The sequence below is a fragment of the Carassius auratus genome, chromosome 21 (genome assembly GCF_003368295.1).
Source record: "Carassius auratus strain Wakin chromosome 21, ASM336829v1, whole genome shotgun sequence".
Taxonomy (NCBI): domain Eukaryota; kingdom Metazoa; phylum Chordata; class Actinopteri; order Cypriniformes; family Cyprinidae; genus Carassius; species Carassius auratus.
In genome coordinates this window covers 25,113,859-25,132,188 of record NC_039263.1, presented here as the reverse complement: position 1 = coordinate 25,132,188, position 18,330 = coordinate 25,113,859, and the positions used below count along the sequence as shown (strand labels likewise).

Sequence of the window (18,330 nt, the reverse complement as noted above, 5' to 3'; positions counted from 1 at the left end):
GTTGATCAGAGCGTTTGACTCGAATAACCTCGGCGTTTGTGAGCTTCGCGACAGCTGTCCGCTCAACATGCGACCGCCGCTGATTTCTCAGTTCTTTCAGTCGCGCTCTGTTGGTTTTGGCTTGTTCTCGCAGGTTTAAAAGAGTTTTTAAAAGCGTGTTTCTAGATTTAATTGATTGCTAATATTCCAACTTCTGTGTCTTTAAACAGGTAAAACGGAGAGAGCATCGTATTCCTACGGACGGGACTCCAGCATTCACGGCTGTCAGGTAAGAGGCTCTCTCAGATCAGAGTCACTGGAAGAAATGTGTCTCTGTTTGTGACTTTGGCTCTGATCTCTTCAGAAACTAGTTTTTGAATCACTGTATATGTGATTAAAAGCCACAGAAATGAGAAAAAAAAGCCATCACGGAAATTAGCATTTTCTAGTTATGCTCATTTTCTACGACTCTTTCTTTAGTGTTCTTTCCAAAATTATTATCTAAAAAAATGTAAATCTTTATTCAGTCATCACAGATGATCCAAAAATGCATGCATATATATATGCAATATATATCTTTATTTATATTAATTAAATAATTATATATATTTTTTAATAAATATATATAAAGAAATATATATAAATATATTTAGTGCAATTAAATGTAAAATATCACATTTTTATTTTACAAAATAAATAAATACGTTGATGAATTTTATATATATTTTTTAATTGTATATATTTATTCATATTTTAAAAAAAATAATTCAATGCAATACGTTTAATAAGTATAAAATATTATATTTCTAGTTGTGTGTATAGATCCTTATTATATACATAATTATAAATATATTTAGTGCAATTAAATGTAAAATATCACATTTTTATTTTACAAAACAAATAAATACTTTATGAATTTTATATATATATATTTTAATTTTATATATTTATTCATATTAAAAAAAAATATTCAGTGCAATATGTTTAATAAGTAATAAAATATTAAATTTTTAGTTGTGTGTATAGATCCTTATTCAATCATCAGAAATGACTGGAAAAGTCATGGAAAATGATGTAATCCCATGGGAAAGTGTGGGAATCCTGATCTGCAGAAGGCAGAAGTCTCAGTCTGATCTCAGTCATCTCTGTGTTGTGAAGCAGAACGTCCTGAGATCATTAGTGATTTTCTTTTTCAGTTAGTAATGTCAGTGTTGTGCTGACAGTGGTTGTGTGCTTCCTGGTGTCAGGTAGATTGTAAGTGTGCTGTCTGGAGTGAAGGGCAGCTGCTGGAGTTTCTGTAGTGGAATTAATAAATGAACAGGCGGTTTGTTTGCATTGCAGTCGTACCGCTAGCAGATGGCCTCTGTTAAAGCACATATATGAATTCCTGCAGATCACCGTGTGTGTGTGTGTGTGTGTGTGTGTGTGTAGTCTCTCACCAGCCCATCGTGTTTACATTAAGAGACATATGGATGTTCAAAAGACAGATACAACATCAAGAATAGACCTGTTTCCATTCAGCTGCTCCATCCTGCATTCATTTAGTTCACTTTTTTCATGTTTGTCATCTTCACCCAACAAAATTAGTTATGTATGTATATATGTATGTATGCATGCATGCACTTAAGTATTTAGCCATTCATTATCATCTATAAAAAAACTTTTTTATTTGTTAAAATCTCAAAAAAATATAAAAGTCATTTTTAATATATAATGTAAATATATATAAATATATTTATTGCAATTAAATGTTAAATATCACATTTTTATTTTACAAAATAAATTAATACTTTATGAAAGATATATATATATATATATATATATATATATATATATATATTCATATGTACATTAAATTATACTTGTAATATTTCATATATATGTTTTAAAATATTTTATATTTTGATATTTTTTGCATAGATAATGTGCAGGACTTATTTTTTTCTTTTAATATGTTATATTTAAAATATATTTCGGACATTTAATGTATTTCAATATATTTTAATATATATTTAATATATATTATATATTTAACATATATTTAAAATAATTTTCATATATATTCTGTTTTTATTTTTATGCATATATATATATATATATATATATATATATATATATATATATATATATATATATATTTTTTTTTTTTTTTTTTTTTTTTTTTTTTCTTGTTCTAGCTGATTATTTAAGAGTAGTTTCTTTTTTTAGTTTGCTCGAGCAAACCGACTGACTTCCAGTGACTCTCACTTCTAGTGAGAAAGTAGTTTAACATCCAGAAAATGAGACGCTTGATGTTGAAGTCAGAAGAATGGCAGTCATGGAGACGCTCCTGATTAATCCAGCATGCAAACGCAGTCTGAAGTGATGTGATTGGTGTTCAAATGTAAGTGTTTGAGGTCCGTGAGTTTGTGGAAAGTTTTGTGTTTGTGGGTCGCCGGCAGGGTCTTCAGAACTGAATTAATCTTTCCTGACAGTTTACAAGACGAAGCCATCAGAGTACGGCAGACTGACGGGATGTGAGTGACACAACAGCGCTTGTGTGGCTTTAAACTCCTGCGCCGCTTGGAATTCTGGGAAGGGTTTCTGAGACGATCCTCATCTGCCTCCATCAGCTCAGAACGCTCTCATTTATCCTCACTAGATTGCTTTTAACAGAAAGTGAGGTTTAAAGCACTCATAACTATTATATTGCTTATATTAGGGTTAATAATTAATTCTGAATATTGCACAATCATAAATATAAAAATATTATAAAAACATTAAGAATGAAAAGAAGACTAGAATAATGGTAGGGGCTTTATGAATAAAACACTTGTTGTCTTTGACACGTTTGTTTTATTATTTTTTTTGTGCTGTCAAATGATTAATCGCAATTAGTCACATTCATTTCATATATATACACACACATAATGAATATAAACATTACACTCACATATGTTAGGTTTCAAAATGTTTCCATTCAAAAAGTGAAACTTGTATATTATATTCATTCATTACACACAGACTGATATATTTCATATGTTTATTTCATTTCATTTTGATGGTTATAACTGACAACTAAGGAAAATCCCAGATTCATTATCTCAGAAAACTAGAATATAACTTAAGACCAATACAAAGAAAGGATTTTTAGAAATCTTGGCCAACTGAAAACTATGAGCATGTACAGCACTCAATACTTAGTTGTGGCTCCTTGTGTCTGAAGGACTGCAGCAATGTGGCGTGGCATGGAGTGGATCAGTCTGTGGCACTGCTCAGGTGTTATGAGAGACCAGGTGTCTCTGATAGTGGCCTTCAGCTCTTCTGCATTCTTGGGTCTGGGATATCACATCTCTGGGATATCACATCTTCCTCTTCACAATACCCAGATTTTCTATGGGGTTAAGGTCGGGTGAGTTTGCTGGCCAATTAAGAACAGGGATACCATGGTCCTTAAACCAGGTACTGGTAGCTTTAGCACTGTATGCAGGTGCCAAGTCCTGTTGGAAAATGAAATCTACATCTCAATAGAGTTGGTCAACAGCAGGGAGCAGGAAGTGCTCTAAAACTTCCTGGTATACGGCTGTGTTGACCTTTGACCTCAGAAAACACAGTGGACCAACACCAGCAGATGACATGGCACCCCAAACCATCACTGACTGTGGAAACTTTACACTGGATCTCAAGAAACGTGGATTGTGTGCCTCTCCTCTCTTCCTCCAGACTCTGGGACCCTGATTTCCAAAGGAAAAGCTAAATTTACTTTCATCAGAGAAAATAACTGTGGACCACTCAGCAGCAGTCCAGTCCTTTCTGAAGCGAGACGCTTCTGACTCTGTCTGTTGTTCAGAGTGTCTTTACACAAGGAATGTGAAGCTGGAACCCATGTCTTGCAGACGTCTGTGTGTAGTGATTCTTGAAGCACTGGCTCCAGCTGCAGTCCACTCTTTGTGAATCTCCCCCACATTTTTGAAAGGGTTTTGTTTCACAGTCTTCTCCAGGGTGTGGTTATCTCTATTGCTGGTCCACTTGTTTCTATCGCATCTTTTCCTTCCCTTCTCCTCTCTATTAATGTGCTTGGTCACAGAGCTCTGTGAACAGCCAGCCTCTTTTGCAATGACCTTTTGTGTCTTTCCTCCTTGTGAAAGGTGTCAATGGTCATCTTTTGGACAACTGTCAGATCAGCAGTCTTCCCCATGATTGTGTAGCCTACAGAACTAGACTGAGAGACCATTTAAAGGCTTTGCAGGTGTTTTGAGTTAATTAACTGATTAGAGTCTGGCACCTGGTGTCTTCAATATTGAACCTTTTCACAATATTCTAATTTTCTGAGATTCTGAATTTGGGATTTTCCTTAGTTGTCAGTTATAAACATCAAATTAATAGAAATAAACATTTGAAATATATCAGTCTGTGTGTAATGAATTAATAAAATATACAAGTTTCACTTTTTGAATGGAATTTATGAAATAAATCAACTTTTTGATGATATTCTAATTATATGACCAGCACCTGTATACCAGTGTTATTTTGTTATCACCGACATGTTACAGTTTTTGTAAATATTTTGAACTAGATTTTATTTTTGTTAGTTTTATGTTATGTAAAGTTTCGTATTAATTTTATTTTCATTTAAATTTTAGTAATTTTGTTTTATTATTAAACATTTTTTTTATTGTAGTTTATTCAGTTAGGTTATTCAACTATAGCCAAATAATAATAATAATAATAATAATAAAAAAATTAAAGTTTAAGATTTTAAGTTTGTATATTTTATTTTAGGTAAAGTTTATTTTAATTAAATTAATGAAAATAATTTTTATGGTTTCAGTTGTAGTTAACAATATTTTTATTTTTATTCTAACAATCATTAAATATAAAATAAAGTTAAATTTAAAGCTTTCATCACTGTTAATATTCTTCATATTATGGTTAATTATTTATTTTTAATGTCACACAACCCTAAATATAAAATAAAATATCTTGTACCAAAACATTTTATTTTATTTTATTTTATTTTATTTTTAGGGTTGTGCATCATTCAGAATTGAATTATTAATGCTGTTTAGATTTCAATTCAGTTCCCAAATTTGATTTGAAGTTGCAAACATGATGTTGAATTACAGTTCAAATGTGAATGTAAGGAAGTGGAATTAAAATAAATTTAAGTAAAAAAAAAACTTTACATTTTAACAATAAATCAAAGTTGCTTAAAACAAATATTGTATGGTGGCTCGATAAAGAAAAAGTTAAAAAATATATATATATATTAAAAGTCTGCGGGCTTTCAGTTTATCTTTCACATTAGCTGTTGAATTTCTTTGAATTATATTCTGTCCACTTCTGCTTCCTGTAGGTGTAGCCAATGCAATGCAATGCAATTCAAATCGAAAGTGAGTGAATTCAGTAAAGTCTGAAGAAAATAAAACACCTAGCAACCAGAGCAGCCTACATCGCAACATTGTTACATTTTAATATTTTGGAAACATTAGTAACGGCACAGGCTAGCACTGTCTATCTGCTGAAAAACTAGTTTATTAATCTAATGGTGGGAAAGCACACACACACACACACACACACACACACACACAAACACAGGACCTCAGCTGGTCGTATCACACACACACACACAGGGTCTCAGCTGGTCGTGTGCTGTAATATAACACAAAAAAATAATAATGGCTGGAAATGATGTACAAAGTCGACATGAATGATTACCATGTGATTGTTTGTTATGTGTGTGGATGGATATAAGTGAGTTACAGTATGAAGATGAGTTTACAGCAACACAAATAAACATATTACACACACACACACACACACACACACACAGACAGCAGTGTAGAGGTAAAGATGGCGTTTGGACTCATGAGTCACATGACAATGTCATTTACATTACATTTACATTCATGCATGTAGCAGACGCTTTTATCCAAAGCAACTTACAGTGCATCCAGGATATACATTCTTTTACCAGTATTTACACTGTGTGTATGTGTGTGAGAGAGATTACAGCTGCAGCTCATATGGAAACATGTGTGTCTGTGTGTGTGTCAGAGAGAAAGAGAGAGAGAGAGAGAGAGAGAGAGAGAGAGAGAGAGAGAGACAGAAAGTCAGGGAGAGTTTCTGATGCATTAGTCTTCTGTAGAAACATCTTAGGAATGTGTGTGTGTTTCCTGTGCAGAGTTTTAGCGTGTGATTGCGTTATGGTTTGAGGTGAAGGATGCACACACACACACACACACACACACACACACACACACACACAAACACACACACACACGTCTATTCACTTGCTTCAGTTCATGTGTGAGCTCTGCTGTTTATTGGCTGACGATGTTGACCAACCAGAAGATAATATTTATTGCAAAAAGATTACTGTGCATGTATTCTTATAAAATATAGTAAATAAAATAGTAAATAACTAGATTTTAAGGTAATATTTCAATAAATTTAATAAATTATCAATTAAAAATATAAAATTATTTAATATTTTTTAGTAATTGGAATGCTTTTTTTATTTAAAATTAATTTTCATTTTAAGTGATTTTACGTAGAACATAGTAAATCTTTTTGATATTTTATTTACATTTTTCATTTTAAAAATATTCATTTCAATTTTATTTGTATGATTTAATTATTAACTCTATTATATTATTTAGATTTTCATTTTAAAATTAAGTATATTAATTTTACATTTTAATGAGTTAATTTAATTATTAGCTTCTCATTAACTCATTTTTTATATAATTTAAATTTAAATTATTTATTGTCATGTGATTTTTTTTCATGAATTCATTAACTTCTCATCAGTTTATTTTGACTGTTTTTGTTTTAAAATTATTTATTGTTATAACATTTTTAATTAATTACAATTATTTATGTTAATTTTAGATTTTAATCATTTAATTAATTTTTAGCTTCTCGTTAACTAATGATGTATTCATGTTTCATTTAATGTAATCATGTTATTTTTTTTAGAAATTCAGTAATTGTTATCAACTCATTTTGCTTTTTATTTTCAATTTATTATTACAGTTTTTTATAAACATACATTTTATTTCTATATCACATTTCACACAAAGATAATTTAAAGTACTTGACATAAAAATGATTTTAAATAATTATAATCACTACATATGTACAAAAAAAAAAGCAATAGATTAAAAATTGACTTCTAATGTTTTAAAACAGCTAAGAATAAAACATGGTTTTATTTAACTATAGAATAACCCTGGGAGCCGTTCACACTCAGGAAGCGTCCGGGATGTTTTTGACGTGATTCTTCGCTCTGTTTGGCTTTCTGTAACATTCACGTCTCATTTATGATTTGATGTTTAACTCAAGATATTTTTTCTTTGAAAAAGCGATGATTTACACTTATGCATGTGTGTTTGTGTGTGTGTGTGTGTGTGTGTGTGACGACTCCTCGTGTCTCTCTGATATTTAGCTGCTTGTCTGCTCGAGTACTTTTCTCCTTGTTGCACGTCAAAGTGTTAATTGCCCCTTGTTAAAAGCCCCGCTGTAAAAAGGCCCGTGTGTGTGTCTCTTCACCTGCCGTCTCTTTGCATCCAATTCCTCTTCCTGTGCTAAAGCTCTGCTAGGTGACGAGAGCCAGAAATCAGTGTGAGGACACACACACACACACACATGCTGCCGGTTATTTTGAGCCTCCGCTAACATCACCTCCACTTTAATGGGTTTACAAATATTCATTTATCCCGGCATTTACCTATTCACTGCGTTTGAGCGCGCAGATAAAAGGCTGTGGATGTCTGAGGACGAGTGTGTGATGGAGGCGAGAGTGAGACGCAGATGCAGACAGGATGAGGAGAGGTGTGTAGATTTCCTCTCTCCTTCCTCCGTTTGAGAGGTGTTTGTCTCCGAGTGTGAAGCGCTCGTCTTTTGACTGTGGAGGCTGTGTCCTGAGCACAGAGGATTGTGGGATAGGCCACATCATGTCTTCATGTGTTTAAAGAGGCGTGTTTTATTGCTCAGAAGTGTCTCTTTCAGAGCTCTGCAGTGTAAGGCCACTCGGGATTCAATACTAGCAGACTGCATACTATTTAAAAGATGATATAGTATACAACAATACAATTTTCAAGATGTCATGTCACATGACCTCACTGCGTAGTATTTTAATCTATTATTATATATTACACTATACAATCATGTACACAGATTACTATTAAATGTACGTTCTTAAAGGGATAGTTCACCCAAGATTTGCCATCATTTACTCAACATCATGTCATTACACACCTGTATGAATTACTTTCTTAACATAAAAGAAGATATTTTGAGAAATTCAATACATTTTTGTCCATACAGAAGATATCCCATATATTACACATGGGGTTCAGGTCAGGCATGTTGGCTGGTCAATCAAGCACATTAATATCGTGGTCAGCAAACCAATAGGAAGTGGTTTTGTCACTGTGGGCAGGTGCTAAAGTCCTGCTGGAAAATGAAATCAGCATCTCCATAAAGCTTGACAGCAGATGGAAACATAAAGGTCTCCAAAACCTCCTGGTAGATGGCTGCATTGACCGGCAACACCGGCAGACGTCACGCACCCAAATCATCTCTGACTTCAGAAACTTCACACTGGACTTTGGATTCTGTGCCTCTCCAGTCTTCCTCCAGACTACAGACCTTGCTTTACAATGAAATGCAAAATGTACTTTCTTCTGAAAAAAGGACTTTGGATCACTGAGCAACAGTCCAGTTCTTTTTCTCCTTAGCAGGTGAGATTCTTCTGATGTTGTTTCCGTTTTAGAAGTGGCTCGGTCACTCTTTTCCTGAAGACGTCTGAGTGTGTAACTCTTGATGTACTCACTCCAGCTTCAGTCCACTTCATTTTGTAACTCTCCCAATTGTTTGAATCTGCTTTGCTTTACAGTATTCTCAAGCTTGCGGTCTTCCCGGTTGCTCGTGCGCCTTTTCCTAGCCAATTTCTTCCTTCCAGTCAACTTTGCATTTAATATGCTTTGATACAGCACTCTGTGAACAGCCAGCCCTTACAGACATTCTGTGACTTAATAATAAAAATATGTAAGACTCTTTTGCTCATCAAGGCTGCATTTGTTTGATCAAAAATACAATGCAATACATATATTTTAATATGTAATTTATTTCTGTGATGCGAAGCTGAATTTTCAGCAGCCATATTGAGACGCCTGAGAAGTGTTTTAAACAGTATGCAGTGTTCAGTCGGCTAGTATTCCATTCTGAGGGTGATGATGAAATGTTCACACTGCTCTGGAATGCCATCACACACACACACACACACACACACACACACACACACACTCGCTCAGCACTGAGTAATGAGGCAGTGATGAGCGTGTCCCGCAGTGCAGGGGTCAGAGGTCAGAGAACTGTCTCAGCTGCTGCCGAGGAGCAGTGATGACACAGCAGTGTGTGTGTGTGTGTGTGTGTGTGTGTGTGTGGTGAACTACTCCACCTTTACGCACACACCGTTATTTCCCAAAACACACACACACACACACACACACGTGTCAGAGCTCTGCAGGAGGAAACTGATGCATGCATGTGTCCTCCAGCCATTAATTATCAGAACACAGAACAGCACACCTGTACACAAACACACACACACACACACACCTGTACATGCATGCTGATGCTGAAACACACACACACGCACACACACACACACACACACACACACACACACACACATATATATATATATATATATATGACTTCATGTGTCTGTCAGTCTGTAACACACCACAATGGATGAACACGACTGTTAATGCATAATTTAAGGTTGCCAATACACATATGCAGCTATTATATTATATTATACTTCATGTATTTATTTATTTATTTTTGGAGATTACAGAATGTACAGTTCTAGGTGGACCGTCCCTTTAATTGGGATGTTAATCGCTCTTTCTTTGATCGTGTATTCACCATGAAAGAAGATATGAGCTACTCAGCTTCAGCATCCGGTGTGCTTTGTTTTGGGTGAGGTGTGGAGCGGTGATCCTGTGTGCTGTTCTGAACAGACACAGATCATGTGATGTAAGTAAGAAACACTCTTTAAACTGGATGCTGATGAGGGTGCGGTGGTTTCTCCCGCGGTGCTGCTGTCTGCACTCATTAGTTTCAGGTTTGATCTCTCTCGGTCGCTGGGAAGGAGCGATGTCTGATGTTCTCTGGGTTTGGCTGGAGTTTAACGGCGGGGTGGGCCTCGTCTACGGTGGCCCGCTGTGGCCAAATCTCATGGGCATCTGAGGGCCGCGGGTCCGAGGGGAACGGGCCCCCCGTGGGTCCACCAGACCTGCAGACCGCGGGCCATTTAGCATGGACCGACCCGAGGAGATGGATGCTCGCGGGGGTCCTCATTCATCTGCTTCAGGCCTCCTGCTCTTTTTATCCTCCCTGCTTCCCTCTGCACTCCTTCTTTCACACACCAACATCCATCTCACGGCTGTGCTTCTCGGTCTCCTTCTTTATACGTTTTATTGCTCAGAGGTTGCTCTCTCATTTATTATTCCACTTACTGAAGTATGTTTGTTAAAAAAATCATTAGGAGAATTAAAACAGACTCCAATGAGTCACTAGCTGTCATCCGGTAAGAATCTACAGCTTTAAAACTTAGCTCATATGTCAATTCTGACCACAAAACCAATCATAAGGGTCATTTTATTGTATTTTTTTTTATCAAGATTTGACCATCATCTGAAAGCTGAATAAATCATGTTTCACACACCACATCATGTATGGTTTGTTACGATCACACAATATTTGTCCGAGATACAGTTATTTGAAAATCTGGAATCTGAGGATGTCAAAAATAAATTAAAATATTGAGAAAATCATCTTTAAAGTGTCCAAATGATGTTCTTAGCAATGCATATTACTAATCAAAAAATAAGTGTTGATATATTTACGGTAGGACATTTGCTAAATATCTTCATGGAACATGATCTTTACATATAATTAAAGAAAAATGCATATCGTTGCCCCATACAGTGTATTTTTGGCTATTGCTACTAATATAACTGTGCTATGCTCCAGAGTCACAGATCATCTGATGAGAAATGAAGGAGTTCGTTTTATTGGGGAGAGTTACTTTTAAAATCAATGCATTACAATATTGCATTGCTCCCTACAAAAGTAACTAATTACGTCACTTAGTTATGAACTTTGATATCTTTGCAAATATGAACTTAGTGTGAGACATCGCCGAGATTTTTCTCATGGCTCTTAATTGCAGTTTTTATCTCTTTTTAATCTCATTGCATTCTACAAGAAGCATTCGAGACATTAGAGAGATCTAATTAGTCTTTAATTTTTTTCCAATAAGGATATTTTGTCTATGCATAATTAATTTTGTCTGTGCATAATTAGATTTTTATTTTTGGTTGCAAACTTTGTTTGCATGAGTTCAGTGCGAATCATCGTCAAGACCTCTTGTAAAACATGAGATTACTAGAGTCTCTTTTTCACCTCGTTGCATTCTTAGAGAAGCCTTTGAAGCCACTTTCTCTTCTTTTGTCTTGTATTTTTGTTTGTTGCACTTTTCCAATTACGTTAATGTCTTGTGGGTTTCTCGCAATCATCATTTGGTGGCCAGGCAAGCATGTGCCTGCTGTTATTAATGCGGCCCGGTAATCCTTCACGGGCGTCTTCAGGTGTGTGTCATTTATCTTTGTTAATATTTCCTCTGGATGCCAGCTGGGTACCCGTGCCAGCCGGCTCCCAAACTGGGCATGAGACTCGGCATGCGGATCGCGCCGGGCCGGCTCTCTTCCTCCGTAGTTGCGAGGCAACGGCGCTTGGGAGAAAATGTCCATCCCGCTGAAAATGAGACACTTTTGTTTTAGCGTCCCCCCGTCCTGGAAAAAAACCCTCTTTAACTGTGAGAGGGGCGACTTATTTAAGACAAGGACTCTTTTGTTTTAGCCTGTGAAAGGCGGCAGACCCCGCTCTCCTCCGCGGGGAAGCCTGCGACCAGGGGCCGCCGCGTAATTGGCCTATTTAGCTTGTTTTGCATGTGAATGCGGCGCTAGTCAAGCATCGCTAAGTCTGTTGTGAGAGCTGCCGTCATTTGAATTCAGCTCAGCGCAAACATTCTCCCTACTTTATCACTTCCTCTAATGAGCCCGGCCCGGGACGTTACCCCCCGAGTGTCCCTAAAAAGTTTGGGAGGAAGTTTATGTTACGTCTTGCGCCCGGGGCTCGCGCTCTTTCCCGGATCGGACTTCCGAACATCCTCTGTCCTTTCAGATAGCTTTCTTTTGGAAGGAGCGAGCGAGCTCTCGTTAGCTGGGCTTGATTAGCAGAAGTGTTCGGTGAGGACAGGGGAATGATGGGAAGAGTCTGTGCTGTGGAGCTTCGCTGGGTCACACACACTCGCAGGGATGCTGGATTGATGGATGATCTTCCTCAATTTACATATTTGGAAAAGCTTGGCTCTTATTATGAAGGTTATTTTTTTTTTTTAATTGTTTCCACTTTTATAATCACATTTAAAGGCATTTTGTTTACCTGTTTTTTTTTTATATTGTGTACTTTAATGCAACATTGCATAACTTTTTTTATGATATTCCAAGCACGTGCTTGTATACTTGATATTTCTGTCATTATTTTTTATGTAATTATACAGGTCAAATTTGTTTTTCAAATGTCATAAGTTTTATAATCCTAATTAAAGGTTGTTGTTGTTGTTTTTTACTTTTTTCTAAATATTGTGAGCTTTAATGCAACATTGCATCACTTTTCAAGACATTTCAAGCATCTGTATATTTATGAAGGTCAAATGGTATTTTAAATATCACCATTTTTATAATCCTAATTAAAGGCCTTTATTTGAATTTTGCAAATGTTGTATGCTTTACTGCAATTTTGCATCACTTTTTACATGCAATTATGACTAATAACAAAGATCAAATTGTCTTTTAAATGTCAGAATATAATTGCAATTAAAGGCATTTGTACTTTGTTAAATACTGTGTGCTTTAACTCAACATCGCAGTGCTTTCTAGCACAACTTTGACATCTCAAGCATCTGTTTGTATATTTATGTCTTTTTGTTTTGTTTTTTGATGGAGCTATGAAGGTCAAATTGTCTTTTAAACATCACAGTTTTTATATTTTAAATTGAAAGGCCTTTATTTAAATTTTTCTGAAATATTGTTTGCTTTAATGCAACATTACATCACTTTCTTAGCAAAAAATAAATAATGAAATTTGAAGCATCTTTATTTGTAATTCAATTTAAATTAATATATTTTTTAAATATATATATATATATATATATATATATATATATATATATATATATATATATATATATATATATATATATATATAAACATTCCAACTTTTATTTTAATTAATATTTAATTTTTTTGCAAGAAACTGAGATTTCAAGCACCTGTTTGTGAATATCTGCCATTTGTTGATCAAACTGTGGCTTCAATCATGAAGGTCAAATATTTAATATTTTTAAATATCACAACTTTAAAATTCCTAATTAAATACTTTTTTATTTTTAGAAAAAAACAACAACAACTACTGTGTGCTTTAATAGAGCATTGCATCATTATAGCACAAACTATGCCATTTCAAGCATCTGTTTGTATATTTCCGTCATTTTTTGATGAAATCATCAGCTCATCACAGACACTGTATTATGTTTCACAGATGATGAAAGGAAAACACTGTGGCACAGCAAATGCATTTATTTATTTTCAGATTTTTTATTAGTCTAGCTTCTGAATTTCAATGCATTCTAAACCAGTTTTTTATTTAATATCTGTGTCTTTGACAAACACTGCAGTCGTCGTCTTGAGAATAAAGCACGTCTCTCTGCTTGTGTTTCACTTCAGGAATGTGTTCTTGTGTGTTTTAACCTAACGGAGTGTCTCTGATGTGTGTGTCCTCTTGTGTTCGTGTCCAGTCGGGGCTCATGGGAGGCGAGGTGGGGATGGTCAGTCCGGAGACGGTGTCTCCCACCAAACTGGGCTCACAGTATTACCAGCATTATGCAGGAAACCCGCGCCGACGAGCCCTTCACAGCGACGCCATGGGTGAGCCTTCATCATCATCATCATCATCAGCCGCTGTAGTCACTCTAAAAAAGCTGCTTTATTCTGAAAGTCCTTGCATTTGTTTCATCATGTCAGGATCTTCAAGAACACACTTTCTTTTGTTCTCTTTTTTAATCTCTTCTGTCAAAAAGAGCTTGCAGTGATTATCGATTTTCTCTCTTTTTGTGCACTCAAAGACGTGTGTTTGTGTTCCTAACAATGCATCGACCCTCGGGCCTTGAGGTGCCAACCTTCAATAGGTGTCAACCTTCAGGGCAAATCACACACGCTTGTATTTCTGTCAAGAACACACACACACCGTCTCCGTCTGTCACTCACTAAACTGTGTCTCGTTGCATTTCAGTGCAACTCCAGCTAAATATCTCGTCTGTCTTTGTTTTTCTTTCTAGAAGTCCAGACGAAGAAGGTTCGGAAAGTTCCCCCCGGGTTGCCCTCATCAGTAAGTCAGTGTTTTTCACCTGAAGCGCTTCTGTCCGTCGCACAAAGCATGTTAAAGGCTTTGACTCTGCAGTCAAAAGGCCGCACAATAGTGTGTGAGTGTGTATTGTGTGAGGCTCGGTTAATGACGCTGGGATGTGTGTGTGTCGGAGCAGACGCCTCGCAGGACGTCCGGACAGTGTTGTGCTGTGCTTCTTTAAGAGACGGGACAGAAGGAGTCCTGATGGGACGCTTCGGTCTCGGGGAAGGTGATCGCGGATGATTCCCGCACAAGTCCGGTGTGTGTCGTTTCTGACTCGGGAAACACTTTGAGTGTCATGTGACTCATTAATGCCACATACACACCGACACACACCTGTGTTTGAGATGCTTTGGGTGTTCGGATAGGTGTGTGTGTGTGTGTGTGTGTGCGTGTGTGTGTGTGTGTGTTGAAGGAAACCAGCTTTCAGTGTCGTACTGCTTGAAAGACTTCATGATGACTTTTAGACACCAGTTCATTTTGTGTTTAATATCAAGAATAGTTTTTTTTCTTATAATGATGTATTATTTAATTTAATTATTTACAAATATTTTTATTATTATTAAATATATTAAATTGTAATTTTGCAAATACTAAGTTTGTTATATTAATGTTTATTATTTACATAAATTATAATTAAAAGTAAATAATAGCTGTTCTTATTATTTACAATTAGTTATTATTATTAATTTAAATAATAAATAATTAGTATATGATCATGACAATATTATAACCTTGTGTTAGATTATATCTGGTGGTAGAATTGTATTTAGGGAGATTAATAATTTGAAGATGACAAACATTTTCATTTATCTGCACACATTATTAATGTAGAACCTTTTATTAAATTAATTTAGATATCCGTTCCCTTTATTTGTAAAATGCGCAAAAAAAAAAAAAATTCTAAAAATGATTTGGCACAAATATAAACATTTAATATTTCTACTTTAAATTTCCCAAATGATATGTGTGTGTTATAATAATTAAGATTCTTGCTGTGCAGTTTTCAGATGTCAGTGAATGTGGTGTTTTTGGTTTCATGCACGATAACAGAAATAGTTCTGAAGGATCTTTCTTTCATGCGTGTGTGCTGAGTGAAAGCAATGCACGGGATCTTTGTTCACGCTGAGCAGACGGCTGTTGAGTTGCATTCGTTGGGTTTGTGCTTCATTATGTGCTTCTCAGTTTGTCCGATTCGTTCTGTCGCTCAGCTTGTTCAGTAAAAGACCAGAAGCTTTAGAGTAAAAATAAGCATGCTGAAGAAAAAAACAAAAAATGCATGATTTCTGTGGATTAATATCACAGCTGTTTCTGATTTCACTAAATCAGATGTGGAAGAACTGCGAACAAATGGTGGTTTTGCTGCATAAATCATTGATTAATTGATTTTATGATGCTGTTTTGTATAATGCATGCACTGAACATTCTTAGCTGAATGTTTTGCACGGGAAAGATTATGTTTTGCATGATTTTCCCATGATCTGATTGTGTTTGTCACTGTGTTGCATCCACTCAGATGTTACTATATCAGAAGGTTCTCCTGTTTCTGCTCTCTGTGCTCACATCAGATTGTTTAAAGTATACAGTGTTAATTAAATTAAGTTTGGTCTAGCAGGATGCTCAGTCGGGACATGATCTCTTCAATTCCTGAGCTTTTCCTCCCCCTTCAGGTCACAAGTGGCACTGCGGCGTGAGTTCAGGGCCCGTCCGACTCATGCTCCTTCAGCTTTTGCTGCTTAATTCACTGTAGCTTTCTTTCAATATCAAGTCTGATTTTATAATGCATTTTTCGGCGTGATGTGCATGGCTCTGAATAATCCCGTGTGTGTTGATTTGCGCTGGACGGAGTGTTGCACTGGAGTGTTATGGACGGATGCTGGAGTGTTTGTGTTGATGTGAAGATGAATCGTCCGTCTGCGTGTTTTAATAAGCCGAAACAGTGCAGGTTTATGGCACACTTTAGTGTTTTTTTAATTGTGCTCTTGTGGTTTCTGCTGCCATGTGAGAGCATATGCCCCACAATGACATCTACAGACAATAGAGCCGTATGAGACCAGCGTGTGTGTGTGTGTGTGTGTGTGTGTGTGAACTTCATTCGCATGCTGTGAGTTTGTTGATGTATTGTTTTAAATGAACATGTTACACACACTACCCTGTCATGTTCACTATAACATTATCAAAAACTGAATTCGTAAATTAATTGATATTATGTCATATTTCTTTACTGTATGCAAGATGAGAAATCTTAAATCTGTGCATTAGCTTCAATATTTTAACTTCATTGTAAAGCAAGTGTAATTTGAGTCATTTTCCCTTCTAATAATCTACTACTAATGTACATAAATATTTATTCTAATCTAAATTTATTGACACATATGAAAGGGTGAATCTGATACATAACACATTTTTCTGAATAAAATATATTTAAAATGTGACATTTTCATATAAATAAGTATTTTGCATTATGAAAACAATGGCTTTTTATTTTTATTATTAAATTATTTTCATAAACATTACATGTTTTCCTTTTCAGGAATTAATTATTTCCTTTTCCTTTTTTAGAATATGATTATTTTCGGTCAAAATTCTAATTTTCTCAAATTCTCAACTTTTTTTTCACATTTAAATTAATAAATATGAAATATTTCTTGTATGAACTATATGAAAATATATAAAAATATATTTTAATTAAATACTACCATGATCTATAAATGCATTACTATAAAAATATTATTTAAATATGCTAATATGTAGTTTCAGTAATGAGAATTTAAGGTGAAAATGTGCTTAATTGTTACAATGCAACAACAACGAAAATAGTAATCTGAGAAATTATTATATTTTATTATCACTAGTAGAAATTTTGCATGAGGAAAATAAAATGCTTATTTTTTTATATGCTATAGAAATTCTCTACTTTCTCTTTGTATTTTTTTTTTCTATTTTTTTTTTTTTCAGGTGAAATATAGATAGATCCTAAATATAGGATATGTTCTTGACAGGTTTTGCGAGATTCACCGTAAGATGGTAATTGAAAATATCAGATTTCATGTGATTTTAGCCGCTCATGTCGGAAAATACAGAGGAATTTGTGTCTTTAGTTTCACTGGACGTCAGCAAACACACAAAAAACCCCAACATCAGCCGCACAACACAAGTGAAGCTGGTCTCTGTTGAGTGATGGGGGGGGGGGGGGGGGGTTCAGGTGGGTCTCCATGGCGACGGGTTGAGTGACAGGTAGCGGACGGAGCAGCGTGCAGACGGAGGTAAGACTTTGGCCGCGGCCCAAAACTCAGCGAAAGAAAGAAACAGCCTCCCACACCAGCTGTCGACAGCGTTTTTGTTGGAACCAGAGTGTGAGAACCCAGTTTAAAGCTGAGCGAGTGTGTGTGTGTGTGTGTGAACCCTGCAGAACCTTGCCGGTTTGGACTACATCTTAATGAACATGTGCTTGATTTCCTGTGCGAGACTTGTGAAATATTAGCGAACAATCGAGTGTCATTTGCTAGTTTCCTGCAGCTATGTTCCACTGACACAGATGAAGTCTATTTCATGATCATAAAGAATTTAAACAGGGAGAATTACTAATTTCAGAACGATCTCGTAACTTTAATTAGTGTTTGAGACTCGTAAAGGAATAATTCAGACAAAAAAATAATAATTAACATTCTGTCATCATTTACAAACCTTTGGGACCTTCTTTCTTCTGTAGAACACAAAAGGAGATATTTATCAGAATGTAAACGCTGCTCTTTTCCATATTGTGAAGATGGATGTGAAACGAGGCGTATGAGCTTCAAAAATGTCCAAAAGCGCCATAAAATCGTA

General features: G+C 35.5%; 1 protein-coding gene across 3 annotated transcripts in view; it reads left to right on the top strand.

Annotated features, from left to right (window-relative positions):
- tcf4 (transcription factor 4) overlaps window positions 1-18,330 on the top strand; it is a 162,976-nt gene that overhangs the window by 65,076 nt on the left and 79,570 nt on the right. For 2 of the 3 annotated variants that reach the window (XM_026196960.1, XM_026196959.1), the window contains 3 exons: window positions 210-268; window positions 13,895-14,024; window positions 14,435-14,484. In XM_026196960.1, the coding sequence (XP_026052745.1) occupies window positions 210-268; window positions 13,895-14,024; window positions 14,435-14,484 (239 nt within the window). Of the gene's footprint in view, window positions 1-209; window positions 269-12,186; window positions 12,420-13,894; window positions 14,025-14,434; window positions 14,485-18,330 lie in introns of those variants that run through there. The other variant, XM_026196961.1, reaches the window with a different exon arrangement.